We start from the raw sequence: 23,910 nt of genomic DNA on the forward strand, positions 1-23,910 counted from the left end.
TCCTGTTGGAAGGTGAACCTTCGAAGGTGAACCTTCGCCCCAGTCTAAGGTTTTGAGCACTCTGGAACAGGTTTTCATCAAGAATCTCTCTGTACTTTGCTCTGTTCAGCTTCCCTCTATCCTGACTAGTCTCCCAGTCCCTGCTGCTAAAAACCTTCCCCACAGTATGATGCTGCCACCACCATGCTTCACCGTAGGGATGGTGCCTGGTTTCCTCCAGACGTGACACTTGGCATTCAGGCCAAAGAGTTCAGTCTTGGTTTCATCAGACCAGAGAATCTTGTTTCTCATGTTCTGAGAGTCTTTTGGCAAACTCCAAGCGGGCTGTCATTTGACTTTTTACTGAGGAGTGGCTTCTGTCTGGCCACTCTACCATAAAGGCCTGATTGGTGCAGTGCTGCAGAGATAGTTGTCCTTCTGGAAGATTCTCCCAACTCCACAGAGGAACTCTGGAGCTCTGTCAGAGTGACCATTGGGTTCTTGGTCACCTCCCTGACCAAGGCCCTTCTCCCCTGATTGCTCAGTTTGGCCGGGCTGCCAGCTCTAGGAAGAGTCTTGGTAGTTCCAAACTTCTTCCATTTAAGAATGATGGAGGCCACTGTGTTGTTGGGGACCTTCAACGCTGCAGGCATGTGTTGGTAATGCTGCAATAAAAATGTGGTACCCTTCCCCAGATCTAAGCCTAGACACAATCCTGTCTTGTAGCTCTACAGACAATTCCTTGGACCTCATGGCTTGGTTTTTGTTCTGACGTGCACTTTGAACTGTGGGACCTTATATAGACAGGTGTGTGCCTTTCCAAATCACGTCCAATCAATTGAATTTACCACAGTTGGACTCCAATCTAGTTGTAGAAACATCTCAAGGATGATCAATGGAAACAGGATGCACCTGAGCTCAATTTCAAGTCTCATAGCTAAGGGTCTGAATACTTATGTCAATAAGGCATTTTTGTTTTTATAAATTTGCAAACATTTCTAAAAACCTGTTTTTGCTTTGCTTTGCTTTGGAGTATTGTGTGTAGATTGATGAGGATTTTTTTTTTTAATTGAATCCATTTTAGAATAAGGCTGTAACGTAACAAAATGTTGAAAAAGTCAAGGGGTCTGAATACTTTACGAATGTACTGTATGTTTTTACTTTCTGTAATACGCATGATATCCAGTGTTCTGTGTGGGACTCTCGTCTGTTCTATGCGGGACTCTCGTCTGTTCTGTGTGGGACTCTCGTCTGTTCTGTGCGGGACTCTCGTCTGTTCTGTGCGGGACTCTCGTCTGTTCTATGCGGGACTCTCGTCTGTTCTGTGAGGGACTCTCGTCTGTTCTATACGGGACTCGTCTGTTCTATGCGGGACTCTCGTCTGTTCTATGCGGGACTCTCGTCTGTTCTGTGCGGGACTCTCGTCTGTTCTATGCGGGACTCTCGTCTGTTCTATGCGGGACTCTCGTCTGTTCTATGCGGGACTCTCGTCTGTTCTATGCGGGACTCTCGTCTGTTCTATGAGGGACTCGTCTGTTCTATGTGGGACTCTCGTCTGTTCTATGTGGGACTCGTCTGTTCTATGTGGGACTCGTCTGTTCTATGTGGGACTCTCGTCTGTTCTATGTGGGACTCTCGTCTGTTCTATGTGGGACTCTCGTCTGTTCTATGCGGGACTCGTCTGTTCTATGCGGGACTCTCGTCTGTTCTATGTGGGACTCTCGTCTGTTCTATGTGGGACTCTCGTCTGTTCTATGTGGGACTCTCGTCTGTTCTATGTGGGACTCTCGTCTGTTCTATGTGGGACTCTCGTCTGTTCTATGTAATGAACTTATATCTGTTGACGGTGACTGATGTCAGACTAGAGGTACGCTGAGCACTCTGATAATATATCTGTGACATGGTGAGATTCTGTAGCTGATGATGTTGCGACGTCCTCCCAGCCTCTCGTGTTTACAGAACATTTGGTCTGATTAACATTTCTCTGCCTTCTCAGTCTACGCTTCCATGCCGTTGTCTCCCTGTTGCAAATGTTTAGATTTGACGTAGTCAACCACTGCTAGTGTCTTTCAGGAGGAAAAACCTCCTATTTACACAGGTGTTGGTGTTCAATGTTCAGTACCCATCACCGAGAAGCTGGACCACGTCACAGACCACGTCACAAGCGTGTTCAACTGGACATCACCCCCCCCCCCTTAAAAGATTTAGATGCACTATTGTAAAGTGGCTGTTCCACTGGATGTCATAAGGTGAATGCACCAATTTGTAAGTCGCTCTGGATAAGAGCGTCTGCTAAATGACTTAAATGTAAATATGTAAATGTGAAGTCAAATGTCATCATTGTTGATTTATACAGACAACTGTCGTGTGCCAGTGTCACAACATGTCACACGTAACACAAACCACACGCTGTCAGCTGCTCATATCACAGCTATTTGGTCAAGAAGTTGGAAGCATCACGTCACAAGAAGTTCTACTGAAGGAACTCTGGATCTTTCACAGTAATAATCCATAGAATTTTTCAAGAGAAGTGCAATTTTTTTTTTAAATATAAAAAAATTGTGCTCAACTACAGTAGGGACATTAACATAATTAAACAACTACTCCCATTGATCATTTAACCTGAGGGACATATTGGTTTGCTTTGTCAAAAAAAGTTTGGAATTGATTGTTGTTGTCATGCAGCTTGGTTGTAAATACAAAATGGAGGAAGCATGGCAGCATTTGGCAAAAGAGGAATAAAGAGAATAAAATTCAGCCTAGCCTGGAGATCCAGACTGAATTCAGTTCCGTTTCACATGAAGAGATCCAGACTGAATTCAGTTCAGTTTCACATGAAGAGATCCAGACTGAATTCAGTTCAGTTTCACATGAAGAGATCCAGACTGAATTCAGTTCCGTTTCACATGAGGAGATCCAGACTGAATTCAGTTTCGTTTCACATGAAGAGATCCAGACTGAATTCAGTTCCGTTTCACATGAAGAGATCCAGACTGAATTCAGTTCCGTTTCACATGAAGAGATCCAGACTGAATTCAGTTCCGTTTCACATGAAGAGATCCAGACTGAATTCAGTTCTGTTTCACATGAAGAGATCCAGACTGAATTCAGTTCCGTTTCACATGAAGAGATCCAGACTGAATTCAGTTCCGTTTAACATGAAGAGATCCAGACTGAATTCAGTTCCGTTTCACATGAGGAGATCCAGACTGAATTCAGTTCCGTTTCACATGAAGAGATCCAGACTGAATTCAGTTCCGTTTCACATGAGGAGATCCAGACTGAATTCAGTTCCGTTTCACATGAAGAGATCCAGTCTGGATTTAGTTGCAACTGGTGTATGTCACAATACCATATATATATATATATATATATTTTTTTAAACCTGAATGGGGTCCGCTCTTAAGTCCTTGAACAAAGATTGATTGCTTTAGTAGCTACTGTATAGCACAATATCTCTTTTAGAAAAGTGTCTAGGCATAGATGAGAATACAGCATGGAAAGCAATATTGAATATTTTCAGGAAAATACTGAACAGAAATGTATGTATTGCTGTATATGGGTTATGGGAATGTTGACAGGGTCGATTAAATTGAGTTTAGCCTGGTATCAGATCTGTTTATGATGTTGCCGACTTGTCATTGGCTGAACATGAAAACGTTTGGCATGACAATTCCATTAAGAGTTGACAGGAGAGCAGAATCAGACTGGCTCCCAGGCTAAATAGACTGGCTCCCGGGCTAAACAGACTGGCTCCCAGGCTAAACAGACTGGCCCCCAGGCTAAACAGACTGGCCCCCAGGCTAAACAGACTGGCCCCCAGGCTAAACAGACTGGCCCCCAGGCTAAACAGACTGGCCCCCAGGCTAAACAGACTGGACCCCAGGCTAATCAGACTGGCTCCCAGGCTAAACAGACTGGCTCCCAGGCTAAACAGACTGGCCCCCAGGCTAAACAGACTGGCCCCCAGGCTAAACAGACTGGCTCCCGGGCTAATCAGACTGGCTCCAGGGCTAAACAGACTGGCCCCCAGGCTAAACAGACTGGCTCCCGGGCTAAACAGACTGGCTCCCGGGCTAATCAGACTGGCTCCCGGGCTAAACAGACTGGCTCGGGCTAAACAGACTGGCTCCCGGGCTAAACAGACTGGCTCCCGGGCTAAACAGACTGGCTCCCGGGATAAACAGACTGGCTCCCAGGCTAAACAGACTGGCTCCCAGGCTAAACAGACTGGCCCCCGGGCTAAACAGACTGGCCCCCGGGCTAAACAGACTGGCTCCCGGGCTAAACAGACTGGCTCCCAGGTTAAACAGACTGGCTCCCAGGCTAAACAGACTGGCCCCCAGGCTAAACAGACTGGCCCCCAGGCTAAACAGACTGGCCCCCAGGCTAAACAGACTGGCCCCCAGGCTAAACAGACTGGCCCCCAGGCTAAACAGACTGGCTCCCGGGCTAAACAGACTGGCTCCCAGACTAAACAGACTGGCTCCCGGGTTAAACAGACTGGCTCCCAGGCTAAACAGACTGGACCCCAGGTTAAACAGACTGGCTCCCAGGCTAAACAGACTGGCCCCCAGGCTAAACAGACTGGCCCCCAGGCTAAACAGACTGGCTCCCAGGCTAAACAAACTGGCTCCCAGGCTAAACAGACTGGCTCCCAGGCTAAACAGACTGGCCCCAAGGCTAAACAGACTGGCCCCCAGGCTAAACAGACTGGCCCCCAGGCTAAACAGACTGGCTCCCGGGCTAAACAGACTGGCTCCCAGACTAAACAGACTGGCTCCCGGGTTAAACAGACTGGCTCCCAGGCTAAACAGACTGGACCCCAGGTTAAACAGACTGGCTCCCAGGCTAAACAGACTGGCCCCCAGGCTAAACAGACTGGCTCCCAGGCTAAACAGACTGGACCCCAGGCTAATCAGACTGGCTCCCAGGCTAAACAGACTGGCTCCCAGGCTAAACAGACTGGCCCCAAGGCTAAACAGACTGGCTCCCAGGCTAAACAGACTGGCCCCCAGGCTACAGTGACTTGATTTATACCTGACTGAATTATGATGGACATGGACTTAAACAGCAAAAGGTCAAGAAGACATCATAGATTTGATGCTATGGATGAAGGTAGATTTACCAGCAATACTTATCCATTCATCCAGTCCAGTGTTTTGGTCTGAGGATGGTCAATACCTGATTTCATATTTAATCTGGCTGGTCTCATGGTTCAATTCATGGAAAACTACGCAGTACAAAAACATAGTACATTTTCTATCTTGAGTTTTTTTTCAGTTGTTTTGAGTTTCAAAGAACAGGATATCAATTTAAAGATTCACGCTTGTAACATTTAAAAGTAATTTGTGATTGAGACGACATTTGCAGTGTTTACCACATTGCCTTTATAAGGTGCATACCTGAATCTGAGCTGTCGGTTGCATGGTTTTATATAGGGCAGCAGGTATCCTAGCAAGTAGGAGCGTTGGACCAGTAGCCTAAAGGTCGCTGGTTCGAATATCCAAGCCAAATATTTTTCAGCTATGTCGATGTGCCCTTGAGCAAGGCACTTAACCCTAATTGCTCCTGTAAATTGCTCTGGATAAGAGCGTCTGCTAAATGATCAACATTTTTTTAAATGAGGTTATCCTCCTTTACCCAAGTGTCTCTATCCTGCTGCTCATCATAGATAAGAATATTGTGCTTGTTTTATTCAGTAGAACACCCCTTTTTTTTGGGGGGGGGGGTTAAAGGTCTGATTAGCTGAGAAGAGAAATGACAAAACAGGTGATCTATGACATTGTCATTATCTGTGGGCTGGGCTCGGTGGGCTGTGGAAAGAATATAAGCACCCTTTGGTGCCACCTATTGGCACACTAGTGCAAGCAGCAGTCCGGAACGACAACACCCCTTCGTGTTTGAAATGGAACCAAAGGGATATAATATAACATGACTGTTGTTCGTCCTGATTAATGTGAAGCATCCTACAAGGACCGGTGATAGCTGGTATTGTGTCCAGCCTGGGCTCATTGACTAGACGTAGTATAGTAAATGTAAATCTGAGACACTCATATTAGTATGATATGTAATGTTTGGTTACATGAGATAGAAAGTAAAAGGATCAGACCCTTTTTTTCTTTCCATTTCCGGGCTAATGACCCAAATCTAACTGCCTGTAGCTCAGGCCCTGAAGCAAGGATATTCATATTCTTGGTACCATTTGAAAGGAAACACTTTGATGTTTGTGGACATGTGAAAGGAATGTAGGAGAATATAACACATTAGATCTGGTAAAAGATAATACAAAGAAAATAAAAAAACATGCAGTTTTGTTTTGTTCCATCATCTTTGAAATGCAAGAGAAAGGCCATAATGTATTATTCCAGGTTAGGCATAATTTAGATGTTGGCCACTAGATGGCAGCAGTGTATGTGCAAAGTTTTAGACTGATTCAATGAACCATTGCATTTCTGGATGTATCAAGTCTGCCCAAATGTGCCTAATTGGTTTATTGACACATTTTCATGTTCAAAACTGTGCACTCTCCTCAAACAATAGCATGGTATTAGTTCACTGTAATAGCTACTGTAAATTGGACAGTGCAGTTAGATTAACACAAATGTAAGCTTTCTGCCCACATCAGATATGTCTATGTCCTGGGAAATGTTCTTGTTACATACAACCTCATGCTAATCGCATTAGCCTATGTTAGCTCAATCATCCCGCTTGGGGGACACGATCCTGTAGAGGTTTTAAGGCAAAATCGAATGTAGGGTTGTTGGTCGGGGTGGCTGGGTGGGCATATAACACGAACGTCTAGCAAACCGAAAGTTTTAGCATTTTAGCAACGACTTAGCATGTTAGCTAACCCTTTACCTAACCTTAACCCTTTAACTGCTAACCCCTAGCCTAGATAACGTTAGCCACCTAGCTAATGTTACCCATAACAAATTGGAATTTGTTTTGCAAATTCGTAATCTATTGTACGAATTGCAATTCGTAACATATCATACGAAATGGATGACGGACATCAAAAAATGTATACATAACATCTGAAACTTAACATGTCATACTAATTGGAGAGTGTCCTGGATTTACCTTTACTATGTTACGTCTACCCCTGAGTCCAGGTTATTGTGTGTTATTGAGAGAGCACTGTGCTAGAGGGAGCTGGTATTATCTTATTGTTTCTGGTGGGCAAAACAACTGACTAAACCTCATCGCTGATATAAAAGCCCCCCCCTTGTTTTGTCTGTCTGTCATAGAAATGTGATTATAGACTGCAGATCCTTCTGTAGACTGACACGGATCAGTGTATCGGAGTTAACACAGACATCTCTTTCCCATTCCCTAACCGACCTGATTCGTTGTACTGTAGGGTCTGTGTGACAACGTATGGGTGTGCTTTCTGTTTGGTTAGTTTGTGTGGTTTGTGTGTGTGTGTGTGTGTGTGTGTGTGTGTGTGTGTGTGTGTGTGTGTGTGTGTGTGTGTGTGTGTGTGTGTGTGTGTGTGTGTGTGTGTGTGTGTGTGTGTGTGTACTTATCCATTTTGTCGTCTCTACTGAAGACCTGAAATTCTATGTGGATGACGACGAAGATGACGAAGATGGTTCACTTAAGAGAAATTAACGGTTGAGGAACCCGTACCCACACTGTCTGTGACCTTGTTCAACGTCCTTCACCTGGATCCCGCTGGCCTATATTCCTACCAGAGACTGTTTGAAGTGCTACACTCTTTCAAGCACCTTGTCATTGATCTTCAGAGGCAGTGCATGATCCGACCTTGATGATGCACTGGGAAGGAAAGCTCCCTTAGGGGGTGGGGGAGGGGGTGGGGGAGGGGGGCAACAACTTATCTTTTGAGTTCCAGAAGAATGTCACATTCTTCTATCATTCTCCCCCAAAAAAAAAAAAAAAAATGTGCAGAAAAACAATACAAATATTGTGTAAATAAATGTCCTTCATATTTTCCTTTTCGTATGCAGGTCCATGAAGTCATACAATATGACTGTGTATCATTCAGTCAGTAACATGTCTGTTTGTTGTTGTTGTTGTTGTTGTTGATGATGTTGTTGTTGTTGTTGTTAGACCAGTGTACCCGGGGTAGGCAGATCACCTCTGTTGTTGTTGTTGTTGTTGTTGTTGTTAGACCAGTGTACCCGGGGTAGGCAGGTCACCTCTGTTGTTGTTGTTGTTGTTGTTGTTGTTGTTGTTGTTAGACAGGCCAGTGTACCCGGGGTAGGCAGGTCACCTCTGTTGTTGTTGTTGTTGTTGTTGTTGTTGTTGTTGTCAGACCAGTGTACCCGGGGTAGGCAGGTCACCTCTGTTGTTGTTGTTGTTGTTGTTGTTGTTGTTGTCAGACCAGTGTACCCGGGTAGGCAGGGTCAGACCAGGCAGATCACCTCTGTTGTTGTTGTTGTTGTTGTTGTTAGACCAGTGTACCCGGGGTAGGCAGATCACCTCTTTTGTTGTTGTTGTTGTTGTTGTTGTTGTTGTTGTCAGACCAGTGTACCCGGAGTAGGCAGATCACCTCTGTCAGTGCTGGGTTCTTTCAGGGTCAGCTCCTGCATCTGGGATGGGAAGGACTCCTGATACAGAGACCTGAGAAAGAGAGGGAGAGAGAGTTTCAATGTACAGTGGAATGTCTTTCAGCTCTAAACCCCAACAATGGACTAACCAATATCAACGTAGCACCAAAAACAACAATGTTGAACAACAATAAATACAAATAAGAAGAACACAAGAAAGTAGGATTACTGTCTACAGGGTCGGCATACTGTCTACAGGGTCGGCATACTGTCTACAGGGTCAGCATACTGTCTACAGGGTCAGCATACTGTCTACAGGGTCAGCATACTGTCATACTGTCTACAGGGTCGGCATACTACATCAGCATACAGGGTCGGCATACTGTCTACAGGGTCAGCATACTGTCTACAGGGTCAGCATACTGTCTACAGGGTCGGCATACTGTCTACAGGGTCAGCATACTGTCTACAGGGTCAGCATACTGTCTACAGGGTCAGCATACTGTCTACAGGGTCAGCATACTGTCTACAGGGTCAGCATACTGTCTACAGGGTCAGCATACTGTCTACAGGGTCAGCATACTGTCTACAGGGTCAGCATACTGTCTACAGGGTCAGCATACTGTCTACAGGGTCAGCATACTGCATACTCAGCATATACAGGTCAGCATACTGTCTACAGGGTCAGCATACTGTCTACAGGGTCAGCATACTGTCTACAGGGTCAGCATACTGTCTACAGGGTCAGCATACTGTCTACAGGGTCAGCATACTGTCTACAGGGTCAGCATACTGTCTACAGGGTCAGCATACTGTCTACAGGGTCAGCATACTGTCTACAGGGTCAGCATACTGTCTACAGGGTCAGCATACTGTATACAGGGTCGGCATACTGTCTACAGGGTCAGCATACTGTCTACAGGGTCAGCATACTGTCTACAGGGTCAGCATACTGTCTACAGGGTCAGCATACTGTCTACAGGGTCAGCATACTGTCTACAGGGTCAGCATACTGTCTACAGGGTCAGCATACTGTCTACAGGGTCAGCATACTATATACAGGGTCAGCATACTATATACAGGGTCAGCATACTGTCTACAGGGTCAGCATACTGTCTACAGGGTCAGCATACTGTATACAGGGTCAGCATACTGTCTACAGGGTCAGCATACTGTCTACAAGGTCAGCATACTATATACAGGGTCAGCATACTATATAAACAGGGTCAGCATACTATATAGTATATACAGGGTCAGCATACTATATAGTATATACAGGGTCAGCATAATGTATAGTATATACAGGGTCAGCATACTGTATACTCATTACAGGGTCAGCATACTGTATACTGGGTCAGCATACTATATAGTATATACAGGGTCAGCATACTGTATACTCATTACAGGGTCAGCATACTATATACAGGGTCAGCATACCATATACCCTACGTAATATACAATACATAACACTACATAATACCCTATGTAATACACTACATAATACCCTATGTAATACACTACATAATACCCTATGTAATACACTACATAACACTACATAATACCCTATGTAATACACTACATAACACTACATAATACCCTATGTAATACACTACATAACACTACATAATACCCTATGTAATACACTACATAATTTATAAAATATGTCTGTCTCTTCACAGTCCCCATTGTGCCATAAAGGTGTTTTTATCAGGTAAAAAAAACAAAAATAAACTAAACTATCTGTAGTGACAGAGAGTTCCATTTCGTCATGGCTCTATTTAATACTGTGTTTCCCCAAGCCTCTGTTCTGGACCTGGGGACTGTGAAGAGACCTCTGGTTGAATGTGTTGTGTTGTACAGATGAGTGTCTGAACTGTGTTGCCAACTGCTTGAACAGACCGTTTGGTACAAATCAACACCTCAGCACAAAGACCAATAGTGATGCAGTCAATCTCTCCTCAACTTTGAGCCAGGAGAGATTAACATGCTGACACTCGCCATCCATGTACACCCTATGTGCAATATGTGCTGCTCTGTTCTGGACTGCAATTTTCCTATGTTCTTCTTTGTCGCACATGACCACACAACCGGGCAGTAGTACAGGTTTTAAAAAAACAGAAAACAATAATGGCCCTAACTGGCTGCCCTGCGGTATACCTCACTCAACCAAATTTGCATTAGAGAGGCTTCCATTAAAGAAAACCCTATTAGATAGTTTTCTAAGGCAGAGGATGGAAATACAAAATAAATGTAAATGTTTTTTTCAGCAATAGGTTATGATCAAGAATATCAAAAGCTGCACTGAAATGTAACAAAACAGCTCACAATCTTATTATTATCCATTTCTTTCAACCAATCATCAGTCATTTGTGTCAGTGCAGTGCATGTCGACTGCCCTTCTCTATAAGCATGCTGACAGTCCATTGTTAATTTGTTTTTCCAAAAAGTTTGCTTTTGGACAAGCTGATTGGTCGGCTGTTTGAACCATTAAAGGGTGCTTCTTGGGTAGCGGAATCACCTTTGCCCCCCTCCGAGCCTGAGAGTATACACCGTCTTCTAGGCTTAAATTGAAGATGTAGCAAACAGTATTCCGCTACCAACTTCAGCAATTTACCATCCAGGTTGTTGGTACAAGGTGGCTTGTCCTTACTTGTCCCTTTGGTTCATCCCTCTCAGCCATACAGCTTTTTCAATTCATCCTCTATCCATGGAGATTTGGAAGTTCTCATTTAACCTTTATTTAACCAGGCAAGTCAGTTAAGAACAAAATCTTATTTTCAATGACGGCCCGGGAACAGTGGGTTAACTGCCTTGTTCAGAGGCAGAACGACAGATTTGTAGCAACCTTTCAGTTACTGGCCCAACACTCGGGATAGATTCGCATTTCTCAGCGGAGGAACAGTTTCAGTTACTGGCCCAACACTTGTTCGGGGATAGTCCGATTTTCCTGATGGGGCATTTCTATCAGTAACAGGAAGCAGTTTCAGATCATTTCTATCAGTAACCGGAGGCAGTTTCAGAAATGCGTCAAAGTTCCTCATTACACATCAGAACAACAAATATTTTTCACATCTTCGACATAAAAATCAAAACTTCTTGCATGACCAGGACCCGTTTTGGAACTTAGTTTTTCTCTAGATACGGCTATTATATTCTGATCACTACATCCGATGGATCTGGATACTGCTTTACATCAGATTTCTGCAGCATTAATAAAGATGTGATCAATACACGTTAATGATTTAGTTCCTGCTCTGTTTGTAAATACCCTGGCAGGTTGACTGATAACCTGAACAATATTGTAGGCACACTGGTTATAGTTTGAAGCTCCTTTTTTTGTGTGTGAACAGCTAGTTGACAACCAGTCAATAGTTAGGTCACCCAGAAAATATTCTTCTCTGTTCATATTACATACATCATCGAGCATTTCACACATATAGTCCAAAAACATACTTTTAGCACTTGGAGGTCTATAGCAACTTCTCTATATTTCCTGTATATTCTAGAACCATGAAAAGATACTACTGCATCATCAAAGGAATCGTCTATATTTCCTGTATATTCTAGAACCATGAAAAGATATAACTGCATCATCAAAGGAATCGTCTATACTTCCTGTATATTCTAGAACCATGTATGGATACTACTGCATCATCAAAGGAGTCGTCTATCTTCCTGTATATTCTAGAACCATGTATAGATACTACTGCATCATCAAAGGAGTCGTCTATATTTCCAGTATATTCTAGAACTGCATCATGATCTTTCCTGTATATTCTAGAAATGATACTACTGCATCATCAAAGGAATCGTCTATCTTTCCTGTATATTCTAGAACCATGTATAGATACTACTGCATCATCAAAGGAATCGTCTATCTTTCCTGTATATTCTAGAACCATGTATAGATACTACTGCATCATCAAAGGAATCGTCTATCTTTCCAGTATATTCTAGAACCATGAAAAGATACTACTGCATCATCAAAGGAATCGTCTATATTTCCTGTATATTCTAGAACCATGTATAGATACTACTGCATCATCAAAGGAGTCGTCTATCTTTCCTGTATATTCTAGAACCATGAAAAGATACTACTGCATCATCAAAGGAATCGTCTATATTTCCTGTATATTCTAGAACCATGTATAGATACTACTGCATCATCAAAGGAATCGTCTATATTTCCTGTATATTCTAGAACCATGTATAGATACTACTGCATCATCAAAGGAGTCGTCTATCTTTCCTGTATATTCTAGAACCATGTATAGATACTACTGCATCATCAAAGGAGTCGTCTATCTTTCCTGTATATTCTAGAACCATGTATAGATATAACTGCATCATCAAAGGAATCGTCTATATTTCCTGTATATTCTAGAACCATGAAAAGATATAACTGCATCATCAAAGGAATCGTCTATATTTCCTGTATATTCTAGAACCATGAAAAGATATAACTGCATCATCAAAGGAATCGTCTATCTTTCCTGTATATTCTAGAACCATGTATAGATACTACTGCATCATCAAAGGAGTCGTCTATCTTTCCTGTATATTCTAGAACCATGAAAAGATATAACTGCATCATCAAAGGAATCGTCTATCTTTCCTGTATATTCTAGAACCATGAAAAGATATAACTGCATCATCAAAGGAATCGTCTATCTTTCCTGTATATTCTAGAACCATGAAAAGATATAACTGCATCATCAAAGGAATCGTCTATATTTCCTGTATATTCTAGAACCATGAAAAGATATAACTGCATCATCAAAGGAATCGTCTATCTTTCCTGTATATTCTAGAACCATGTATGGATACTACTGCATCATCAAAGGAATCGTCTATCTTTCCTGTATATTCTAGAACCATGAAAAGATATAACTGCATCATCAAAGGAATCGTCTATCTTTCCTGTATATTCTAGAACCATGAAAAGATATAACTGCATCATCAAAGGAATCGTCTATCTTTCCTGTATATTCTAGAACCATGAAAAGATATAACTGCATCATCAAAGGAATCGTCTATCTTTCCTGTATATTCTAGAACCATGAAAATATATAACTGCATCATCAAAGGAATCGTCTATATTTCCTGTATATTCTAGAACCATGAAAAGATATAACTGCATCATCAAAGGAATCGTCTATATTTCCTGTATATTCTAGAACCATGAAAAGATACTACTGCATCATCAAAGGAATCGTCTATCTTTCCTGTATATTCTAGAACCATGAAAAGATATAACTGCATCATCAAAGGATATCGCATCTATCTTTCCTGTATATTCTAGAACCATGAAAAGATATAACTGCATCATCAAAGGAATCGTCTATATTTCCTGTATATTCTAGAACCATGAAAAGATATAACTGCATCATCAAAGGAATCGTCTATATTTCCTGTATATTCTAGAACCATGAAAAGATACTACTGCATCATCAAAGGAATCGTCTATCTTTCCTGTATATTCTAGAACCATGTTAACAGTTGAAGTCAGAAGTTTAAATACACTTAGGTTGGAGTCATTAAAACTCGTTTTTCAACCACTCCACAAATTTCTTGTTAACAAACTATAGTTTTGGCAAGTTGGTTAGGACATCTACTCTGTGCAGGACACAAGTCATTTTTCCAACAATTGTTTACAGACAGATTATTTCACTTCTAATTCATGTATTACAATTCCAGTGGGTCAGAAGTTTACATACACTAAGTTGACTGTGCCTTTAAACAGCTTGGAAAAATCCAGAAAATGATGTCATGGCTTTAGAAGCTTCTGATAGGCTAATTGATATAATTTTAGTGTACCTGTGGATGTATTTCAAGGCCTACCTTCAAATTCAGTGCCTCTTTGCTTGACATCATGGGGAAATCAAAATAAATCAGCCAAGACCTCAGAAAAAAACATTGTAGACCTCAACAAGTCTGGTTCATCCTTGGGAGCAATTTCCAAACGCCTGAAGGTACCACGTTCATCTGGACAAATAATAGTATGCAAGTATAAACACCATGGGACCATGCAGCTGTCATACCTCTCAGGAAGGAGACGCCTTCTGTCTCCTAGAGATGAACGTACTTTGGTGTGAAAAATGCAAATCAATCCCAGAACAACAGCAAAGGACCTTGTGAAGATGCTGGAGGAAACGGGTACAAAAGTATCTATATCCACAGTAAAACGAGTCCTATATCGACATAACCTGAAAGGCCGCTCAGGTAGGAAGAAGCCACTGCTCCAAAACCGCCATAATAAAGCCAGACTACTGTTTGCGACTGCATATGGGGACAAAGATCGTACTTTTTGGAGAAATGTCCTCTGGTCTGATGAAACAAAAAACTGTTTGGCCATAATAACCATCGTTATGTTTGGAGGAAAAAGGGGGAGGCTTGAAAGCCGAAGAACACCATCCCAACCGTGAAGCACTTGGGTGCCAGCAACATGTTGTGGGGGTGTTTTGCTGCAGGAGGGACTGGTGCACTTCACAAAATAGATGGCATCATGAGGTGGGAAAATTATGTGGATATATTGAAGCAACATCTCAAGACATCAGTCAGGAAGTTAAAGCTTGGTTGCAAATGGGTCTTCTAAATGGACAATGACCCCAAGCATACTTCCAAAGTACTTCCAATCCCATAGAACATTTGTGGGCACAACTGAAAAAGTGTGTGCGAGCAAGGAGGCCTACAAACCTGACTCAGTTACACCAGCTCTGTCAGGAGGAATGGGCCAAAATTCACCCAAATTATTGTGGGAAGCTTGTGGAAGGCAACCCGAAAAATTTAACCCAAGTTAAACAATTTAAAGGCAATGCTACCAAATACTAATTGAGTGTATGTAAATGTCTGATCCACTGGGAATGTGATGAAAGAAATAAATCTGAAATAAATCATTCTCTACTATTATTCTGACATTTCACATTCTTAAAATAAAGTGGTGATCCTAACTGGCCTAAGACAGGGCATTTTTACTAGGATTAAACGTCAGGAATTGTGAAAAATTGACTTCAAATGTATTTGGCTAAAGTGTATGCAAACGTCCGACTTCAACTGTAGATACTACTACATCATCAAAGGAATCAATTTCATGAACCATGTTTCTCAGGCTACATATTTTAACATGGGTTATTTATTGTCTCTTTTCTGGATTGCTTGTTTGTTGCTATTCTGAGAGGCTGATCCGAGGTAGACATGCCAGTGACATTTTACATTTGAGCCAATGGTACCGAGTAGGCTTCTTCCCTAAGGCAGACAGTTTCAGTGGAAACAGTGGAATTCAATTCTATGGGCATATGATTATTGCTGACATTACCCTTGGTGCTAACAGCCAAAGGAAGATAGGCTAATTACATTGACTGCACTTCTATTTCTCCGGGATGTAATACGATAGAATTAGGATTTCCATGTCCTCTGTTGTCTTATTATGAGAGGAGGACTGGAGCCAAAACTCACACCGTCAGTCTCTTCAGCAGTTCGCTATGTTGATGGAGATGATGACTCCTTGCTGTCCCCAGTCCACCTGGCCGTGCTGCTGCTCCAGTTTCAACTGTTCTGCCTTATTATTATTCGACCATGCTGGTCATTTATGAACATTTGAACATCTTGGCCATGTTCTGTTATAATCTCCACCCGGCACAGCCAGAGGAGGACTGGCCACCCCACATAGCCTGGTTCCTCTCTAGGTTTCTTCCTAGGGTTTGGCCTCTAGGGAGTTTTTCCTAGCCACCACCATGCTTCTACACCTGCATTGCTTGCTGTTTGGGGTTTTAGGCTGTACAGCACTTTGAGATATCAGCTGATGTATGAAGGGCTATATAAATACATTTGATTTGATTTGATTTGAGATCATTCTGGAACTTCTGCGGTTCGGGTGAATCCAGTCTCTTAAGCAGTTCGTTGATGGAGATAATTCTGGAACCTCTGCGGTTCGGGAGAATCCAGTCTCTTAAGCAGTTCGTTGATGGAGATAATTCTGGAACCTCTGCGGTTCGGGTGAATCCAGTCTCTTAAGCAGTTCGCTGGAGATAATTCTGGAACCTCTGCGGTTCGGGAGAATCCAGTCTCTTAAGCAGTTCGTTGATGGAGATAATTCTGGAACCTCTGCGGTTCGGGTGAATCCAGTCTCTTAAGCAGTTCGCTGGAGATAATTCTGGAACCTCTGCGGATCGGGAGAATCCAGTCTCTTAAGCAGTTCGTTGATGGAGATAATTCTGGAACCCCTGCGGTTCGGGAGAATCCAGTCTCTTCAGCAGTTCGCTGGAGATAATTCTGGAACCTCTGCAGTTCGGGAGAATCCAGTCTCTTCAGCAGTTCGTTGATGGAGATAATTCTGGAACCTCTGCGGTTCGGGAGAATCCAGTCTCTTTTAAAGAGTGTTGGTTGCTCCCACAGCAAGTCAAAATTGTCACAAAAGGAGACATTCCTGTCTTTGCAAAAGTTTCTTCAGGAAACTCGTCAAGGGCAGCGATGCGGCTGTAACGTTCCAAATCCCTTCAATAACACAGAGATGATTATTTCTTTCCCTGTGCCAACAAGGATGTTCAAGATAATGTTGTAGTTTTACTTCAGTTCCGTAACCGCTAACCGTTGTGCTGTTTTAGCAGAAATCTGGGGCACAAACTAGCTGAAAAAAGCTAACCGTGTCGCAGAATCCGTATCTATCAGAACATCAACTTTGATTAAAAAACAATTTCATAAAATACAAAAGGTCATCTCAGATAGTCAGTGTAGCCATTTTGTTAGCTATTTAGCAGTCTTATGGTTAGGGTATAGAAGCTGTTCAGGAGCCTGTTGGTGTCAGACTTGTTGCTCCAGTACCGATTGCGGAAGCAGAGAGAACATGTCTTGGAACATGTCTTGGGTCGCTGGAGTCTAATGATTTTCCGGGACTTTTGTTTCACACCCGCCTGACATAGAGGTCCTGGATGTCAGTGGGCTCGGCCCACAGTGATGTACTGGGCTATCTGCACCACCTTCTGTAGCACCATGCCATCGAGGGTGGTGCTGTTGCCATACCAAGCAGTCAAGATGTTCTCAATGGTGCAGCTGTAGAAGTTTTTGGGGGATTTGAGGGCCCATGCCAAACCTTTTCAACTTCCTGAGGGGGAAGAGTCCCACCTTCTTCACAACTGTGTGTGTGAGTGCCAGGTCACTTACACTTCCAGGTCACTTACCCACTCCCTGTAGGCTGTCTCGTCGTTCGCTTTTGATAAGGACCAACCACTGTTTGGTCGTCAGCAATGTTGATGATGGTGTTGGGAGTCGTGCGTGGCCAGCCAGTCGTGGGAGTACAGGAGGGGACTAAGCACGCACCCCTGGGGGACTCCAGTGTCGAGGGTCAGCATGGCGGATGGGTTGTTACCTACCCTCACCACCTGGGGTCAGCCCGTCAGGAAGTCCAGGATCCAGTTGCAGATGGAGCTGTTCAGTCACAGGGTCCTTAGCTTGGTGAGACGCTTGGAGGGGACAATGGTGTTAAATGCTGAGCTGTAGTCAATGAACAGCATTCTCACATAGGTATTCCTCTTATGGGTGAGGGCAGTGTGGAGTGCAAGTGAGGTTGTGTCATTCTATGTTGGGGCGGAGTGGGTCTAAACTGGCTTGGATGATGGAGGTGATGTGCTCCGAGAACATGCTCTGGAATACTGTCCGGCCACGCAACTGTTGACCTGATTAAAAGACCTTACTCAAGTTGGCCTCGGAGAGCGTGATCCCCCTGGTCCTCTGGGTCGGTGAGGGCCGTCACTCACAGTACGGTGTTGTTATTGTCGAAGCGTGCCTGAAATGCATTGAGTTCATCTGGAAGAGAGGCGTCGTTGGGCAGATCACGGCTTTCCTTTGTAATCCGTAATGGACTCTAACCTCTGACCTCTGCGTCGCAGCCTATGTAATATGATTCCACCTTGTTCCTATATGGTCCTTTTGCTCATTTGATGACCCTGAGGAGGTCGTAGAGGGACTTCTGGTACTTGTTCCTGTCCTCAGCCGTAGCCTCAGGGTTGTAAGTCGCTCTGGATAAGAGCGTCTGCTAAATGACTTAAATGTAAATGTAAATGTTGTCTACGGTAGCTCTGTGTGTGGTATCCTCAGGGTTGTCTACGGTAGCTCTGTGTGTGGTATCCTCAGGGTTGTCTACGGTAGCTCTGTGTGTGGTATCCTCAGGGTTGTCTACGGTAGCTCTGTGTGTGGTATCCTCAGGGTTGTCTACGGTAGCTCTGTGTGTGGTATCCTCAGGGTTGTCTACGGTAGCTCTGTGTGTGGTATCCTCAGGGTTGTCTACGGTAGCTCTGTGTGTGGTAGCCCTGTCCTTTAGTTTAGCTCCAACCTCTGTGTTAATCCAGGGCTTTTGATTGGGGAAGCAGCGAAACGTCACCGTAGGACAACATCTCCGATGCATTTCCTTATGAAACCGGTGACAGAGGTGGTTAGCTCGTCGATGTTATCTGGAGAGTCTGGGAACATATTCCAGAATCTGGGATTCTGATGACCATTTCTCAACTGAGTGTGTCACGGGTACTTCCTGTTTGAACTTCTGCTTGTAAACAGGAAACATGAGTATATAGTCAGGATCTGATTTGCCGAATGGTGCACGAGGGAGGGCCTTGTCGGGTAACAGTGGTCTAAGACTTTACTGCCCCTAGTGGTGAAGGACACGTGTTGATGGTAGTTGGGCATCACGTGTCTTAATGACGCAGAATTAAAATCTCCGGCGACAAGGGCAGCCTCCGGATGTAAGTTTTCCTGCTTGTTTATAGTCTCGTACAATTGCTTAAGTGCCTAGCTTGTTATATTTGTTTGTCCTGAGGTGGAATGTATACAACAGTCACGATAACAGATGAAAAGTCCCCGGGAGACAGGTCAGCATTTGACCATCAGGTATTCCCAAAACAGGTGAACGATGGGTCGAGTCAGCACACTATTTGTTGTTGACGAAGATGCAAAACCCTTTTGCCTTTCATTTCCCTGACCGCCCGCTCGGTGAATGGAAAAGAGAGAGTGAGATAAATAAAGGAAATGAAAAATCATAATAATAATAATAATAATAATAATAAAATGTTAAATGTCAATAATATTTATGACTTACTATTGTAATAAAGTACCTCTGGCAGCAAACGGAGGACGACAACAGAGAGACAGAACATTAGAGCGTACACACACTGACTTACAACAACCACTCAGACATAGCATACTGTACATACCAACCACACCTACCTGCCATGTAGTGGGTGCCCGTGGAAGGTCTGTGACTGTGGCAGGTGGCAGGGAGGGTAGTCTCTGTCTCGGTCTCCCTGGTAGATCTGGGGCTGGTGTGGGAGATGCTGAGGGTGTGACCCGTGCAGGGAGTTCGTGGTACGCCTCCTGGGGGACCCCCTGTTGTCCTGCCCCGGTACCTTCCCCCCCACCGCTACTCCACCCAGGCTGTTCCTCAGGTACCAGTCCCTCAGGCCCTCCAGAGCCAGGGCCTTGTGCAGGCTGCGGATGGGGTCGTCCGGGGTGACGGAGTCAGAGTACTGGGGTGGTCCGAGCTGGTGGTTGTGGTTGAGATTGAGACCGGGTCCCGATCCAGACCCATGCTGGTGCTTTTGGGACTCAACCCCAGTCCCCTGGTGGGGGTACAGGGCAGCTGTGGAGGTCCCGGTCGAGGAAGAGGAGGAGGTGGGAGGAAGAGGAGGGTCAGAAGAGGAGGAGGTGTAAGAGGAGAAGTGGAGTACCTCATTCTGGTGGTGCTGGAGAGGGATGAACGGACCACAGGACTTGGTACGGGTTACCTTGACCCGGCGTGGCTCTCCAAGTTTCCCACGGAGCATCAGGGGGCTGGAGTAGGCTGGCGGGCCCCCAGAGACGTGCTGGGGCCCTGGGAGATGTCCCTGGGGGTGGGGGTAGCCGTTGAAGTGAGAAGGAGGAGGTACAGGAACGGAGGAAGGGAACTGTCCATTGCCATGGACCTGTTGGACCTGTCTCTGCTGCTGCTGCTGCTTCCCCCATACATAGTCCATCAGGATATCACTGTAAACTCCGCCTCCCCCTCCTCCTCCCTGCTCATAGGACCCTGACGGGGGGCCAGAGGAGGGGCCAGGGGAGTGGCCGCTGACCTGAGACTGATGAGGAACCACCTGGGTCACCTCTGGATTGTCTGACCACTGCTTGGTAGTAGTCACTGTGGATATAGCTGACCTGGAAAAGGAAAAGAGATAAAAACATGTATTTTAACCATTGAAAAAGAAAAACAGGGAGGAGGAGGAGGAGAACAAAAAGAAGAAGAATCCTTTCTGAGATCCAGACTTATAGCAGCTCACCTGAAGTGATCTTGGACACTAGTGGGTTAGGGTTAGTTTTATAAATTATATAGCAGCTCACCTGAAGTGATCTTGGACACTAGTGGGTTAGGGTTAGTTTTATAAATTATATAGCAGCTCACCTGAAGTGATCTTGGACACTAGTGGGTTAGGGTTAGTTTTATAAATTATATAGCAGCTCACCTGAAGTGATTTTGGACACTAGTGGGTTAGGGTTAGTTTTATAAATTATATAGCAGCTCACCTGAAGTGATCTTGGACACTAGTGGGTTAGGGTTAGTTTTATAAATTATATAGCAGCTCACCTGAAGTGATCTTGGACACTAGTGGGTTAGGGTTAGTTTTATAAATTATATAGCAGCTCACCTGAAGTGATTTTGGACACTAGTGGGTTAGGGTTAGTTTTATAAATTATATAGCAACTCACCTGAAGTGATCTTGGACACTAGTGGGTTAGGGTTAGTTTTATAAATTATATAGCAGCTCACCTGAAGTGATTTTGGACACTAGTGGGTTAGGGTTAGTTTTATAAATTATATAGCAGCTCACCTGAAGTGATCTTGGACACTAGTGGGTTAGGGTTAGTTTTATAAATTATATAGCAGCTCACCTGAAGTGATTTTGGACACTAGTGGGTTAGGGTTAGTTTTATAAATTATATAGCAGCTCACCTGAAGTGATCTTGGACACTAGTGGGTTAGGGTTAGTTTTATAAATTATATAGCAGCTCACCTGAAGTGATCTTGGACACTAGTGGGTTAGGGTTAGTTTTATAAATTATATAGCAGCTCACCTGAAGTGATTTTGGACACTAGTGGGTTAGGGTTAGTTTTATAAATTATATAGCAGCTCACCTGAAGTGATCTTGGACACTAGTGGGTTAGGGTTAGTTTTATAAATTATATAGCAGCTCACCTGAAGTGATTTTGGACACTAGTGGGTTAGGGTTAGTTTTATAAATTATATAGCAGCTCACCTGAAGTGATCTTGGACACTAGTGGGTTAGGGTTAGTTTTATAAATTATATAGCAGCTCACCTGAAGTGATCTTGGACACTAGTGGGTTAGGGTTAGTTTTATAAATTATATAGCAGCTCACCTGAAGTGATTTTGGACACTAGTGGGTTAGGGTTAGTTTTATAAATTATATAGCAGCTCACCTGAAGTGATCTTGGACACTAGTGGGTTAGGGTTAGTTTTATATATTATATAGCAGCTCACCTGAAGTGATCTTGGACACTAGTGGGTTAGGGTTAGTTTTATAAATTATATAGCAGCTCACCTGAAGTGATCTTGGACACTAGTGGGTTAGGGTTAGTTTTATAAATTATATAGCAGCTCACCTGAAGTGATCTTGGACACTAGTGGGTTAGGGTTAGTTTTATAAATTATATAGCAGCTCACCTGAAGTGATCTTGGACACTAGTGGGTTAGGGTTAGTTTTATAAATTATATAGCAGCTCACCTGAAGTGATCTTGGACACTAGTGGGTTAGGGTTAGTTTTATAAATTATATAGCAGCTCACCTGAAGTGATCTTGGACACTAGTGGGTTAGGGTTAGTTTTATAAATTATATAGCAGCTCACCTGAAGTGATTTTGGACACTAGTGGGTTAGGGTTAGTTTTATAAATTATATAGCAGCTCACCTGAAGTGATTTTGGACACTAGTGGGTTAGGGTTAGTTTTATAAATTATATAGCAGCTCACCTGAAGTGATTTTGGACACTAGTGGGTTAGGGTTAGTTTTATAAATTATATAGGAGCTCACCTGAAGTGATTTTGGACACTAGTGGGTTAGGGTTAGTTTTATAAATTATATAGCAGCTCACCTGAAGTGATTTTGGACACTAGTGGGTTAAGGTTAGTTTTATAAATTATATAGCAGCTCACCTGAAGTGATTTTGGACACTAGTGGGTTAGGGTTAGTTTTATAAATTATATAGCAGCTCACCTGAAGTGATCTTGGACACTAGTGGGTTAGGGTTAGTTTTATAAATTATATAGCAGCTCACCTGAAGTGATTTTGGACACTAGTGGGTTAGGGTTAGTTTTATAAATGATATAGCAGCTCACCTGAAGTGATCTTGGACACTAGTGGGTTAGGGTTAGTTTTATAAATTATATAGCAGCTCACCTGAAGTGATCTTGGACACTAGTGGGTTAGGGTTAGTTTTATAAATTATATAGCAGCTCACCTGAAGTGATTTTGGACACTAGTGGGTTAGGGTTAGTTTTATAAATTATATAGCAGCTCACCTGAAGTGATCTTGGACACTAGTGGGTTAGGGTTAGTTTTATAAATTATATAGCAGCTCACCTGAAGTGATCTTGGACACTAGTGGGTTAGGGTTAGTTTTATAAATTATATAGCAGCTCACCTGAAGTGATTTTGGACACTAGTGGGTTAGGGTTAGTTTTATAAATTATATAGCAGCTCACCTGAAGTGATCTTGGACACTAGTGGGTTAGGGTTAGTTTTAGAAATTATATAGCAGCTCACCTGAAGTGATCTTGGACACTAGTGGGTTAGGGTTCGTTTTATAAATTATATAGCAGCTCACCTGAAGTGATTTTGGACACTAGTGGGTTAGGGTTAGTTTTATAAATTATATAGCAGCTCACCTGAAGTGATCTTGGACACTAGTGGGTTAGGGTTAGTTTTATAAATTATATAGCAGCTCACCTGAAGTGATCTTGGACACTAGTGGGTTAGGATTAGTTTTATATATTATATAGCAGCTCACCTGAAGTGATCTTGGACACTAGTGGGTTAGGGTTAGTTTTATAAATTATATAGCAGCTCACCTGAAGTGACCTTGGACACTAGTGGGTTAGGGTTAGTTTTATAAATTATATAGCAGCTCACCTGAAGTGATCTTGGACACTAGTGGGTTAGGGTTAGTTTTATAAATTATATAGCAGCTCACCTGAAGTGATCTTGGACACTAGTGGGTTAGGGTTAGTTTTATAAATTATATAGCAGCTCACCTGAAGTGATCTTGGACACTAGTGGGTTAGGGTTAGTTTTATAAATTATATAGCAGCTCACCTGAAGTGATTTTGGACACTAGTGGGTTAGGGTTAGTTTTATAAATTATATAGCAGCTCACCTGAAGTG

General features: G+C 43.3%; 1 protein-coding gene across 3 annotated transcripts in view; it reads right to left on the reverse strand.

Annotated features, from left to right (window-relative positions):
- Positions 1–8,003: 8,003 nt before the first annotated feature.
- Positions 8,004–23,910, reverse strand: part of ccdc120a (coiled-coil domain containing 120a) — a 150,097-nt gene continuing 134,190 nt past the window's right edge. For 2 of the 3 annotated variants that reach the window (XM_052484337.1, XM_052484336.1), the window contains exons 10-11: positions 19,707–20,669; positions 8,444–8,565 (exon numbers count right to left, since the gene is read on the reverse strand). In XM_052484337.1, the coding sequence (XP_052340297.1) occupies positions 8,463–8,565; positions 19,707–20,669 (1,066 nt within the window). In that variant the 3' untranslated portion in view covers positions 8,444–8,462. The other variant, XR_008084577.1, reaches the window with a different exon arrangement.

The sequence above is a fragment of the Oncorhynchus keta genome, chromosome 28 (genome assembly GCF_023373465.1).
Source record: "Oncorhynchus keta strain PuntledgeMale-10-30-2019 chromosome 28, Oket_V2, whole genome shotgun sequence".
NCBI lineage: Eukaryota > Metazoa > Chordata > Actinopteri > Salmoniformes > Salmonidae > Oncorhynchus > Oncorhynchus keta.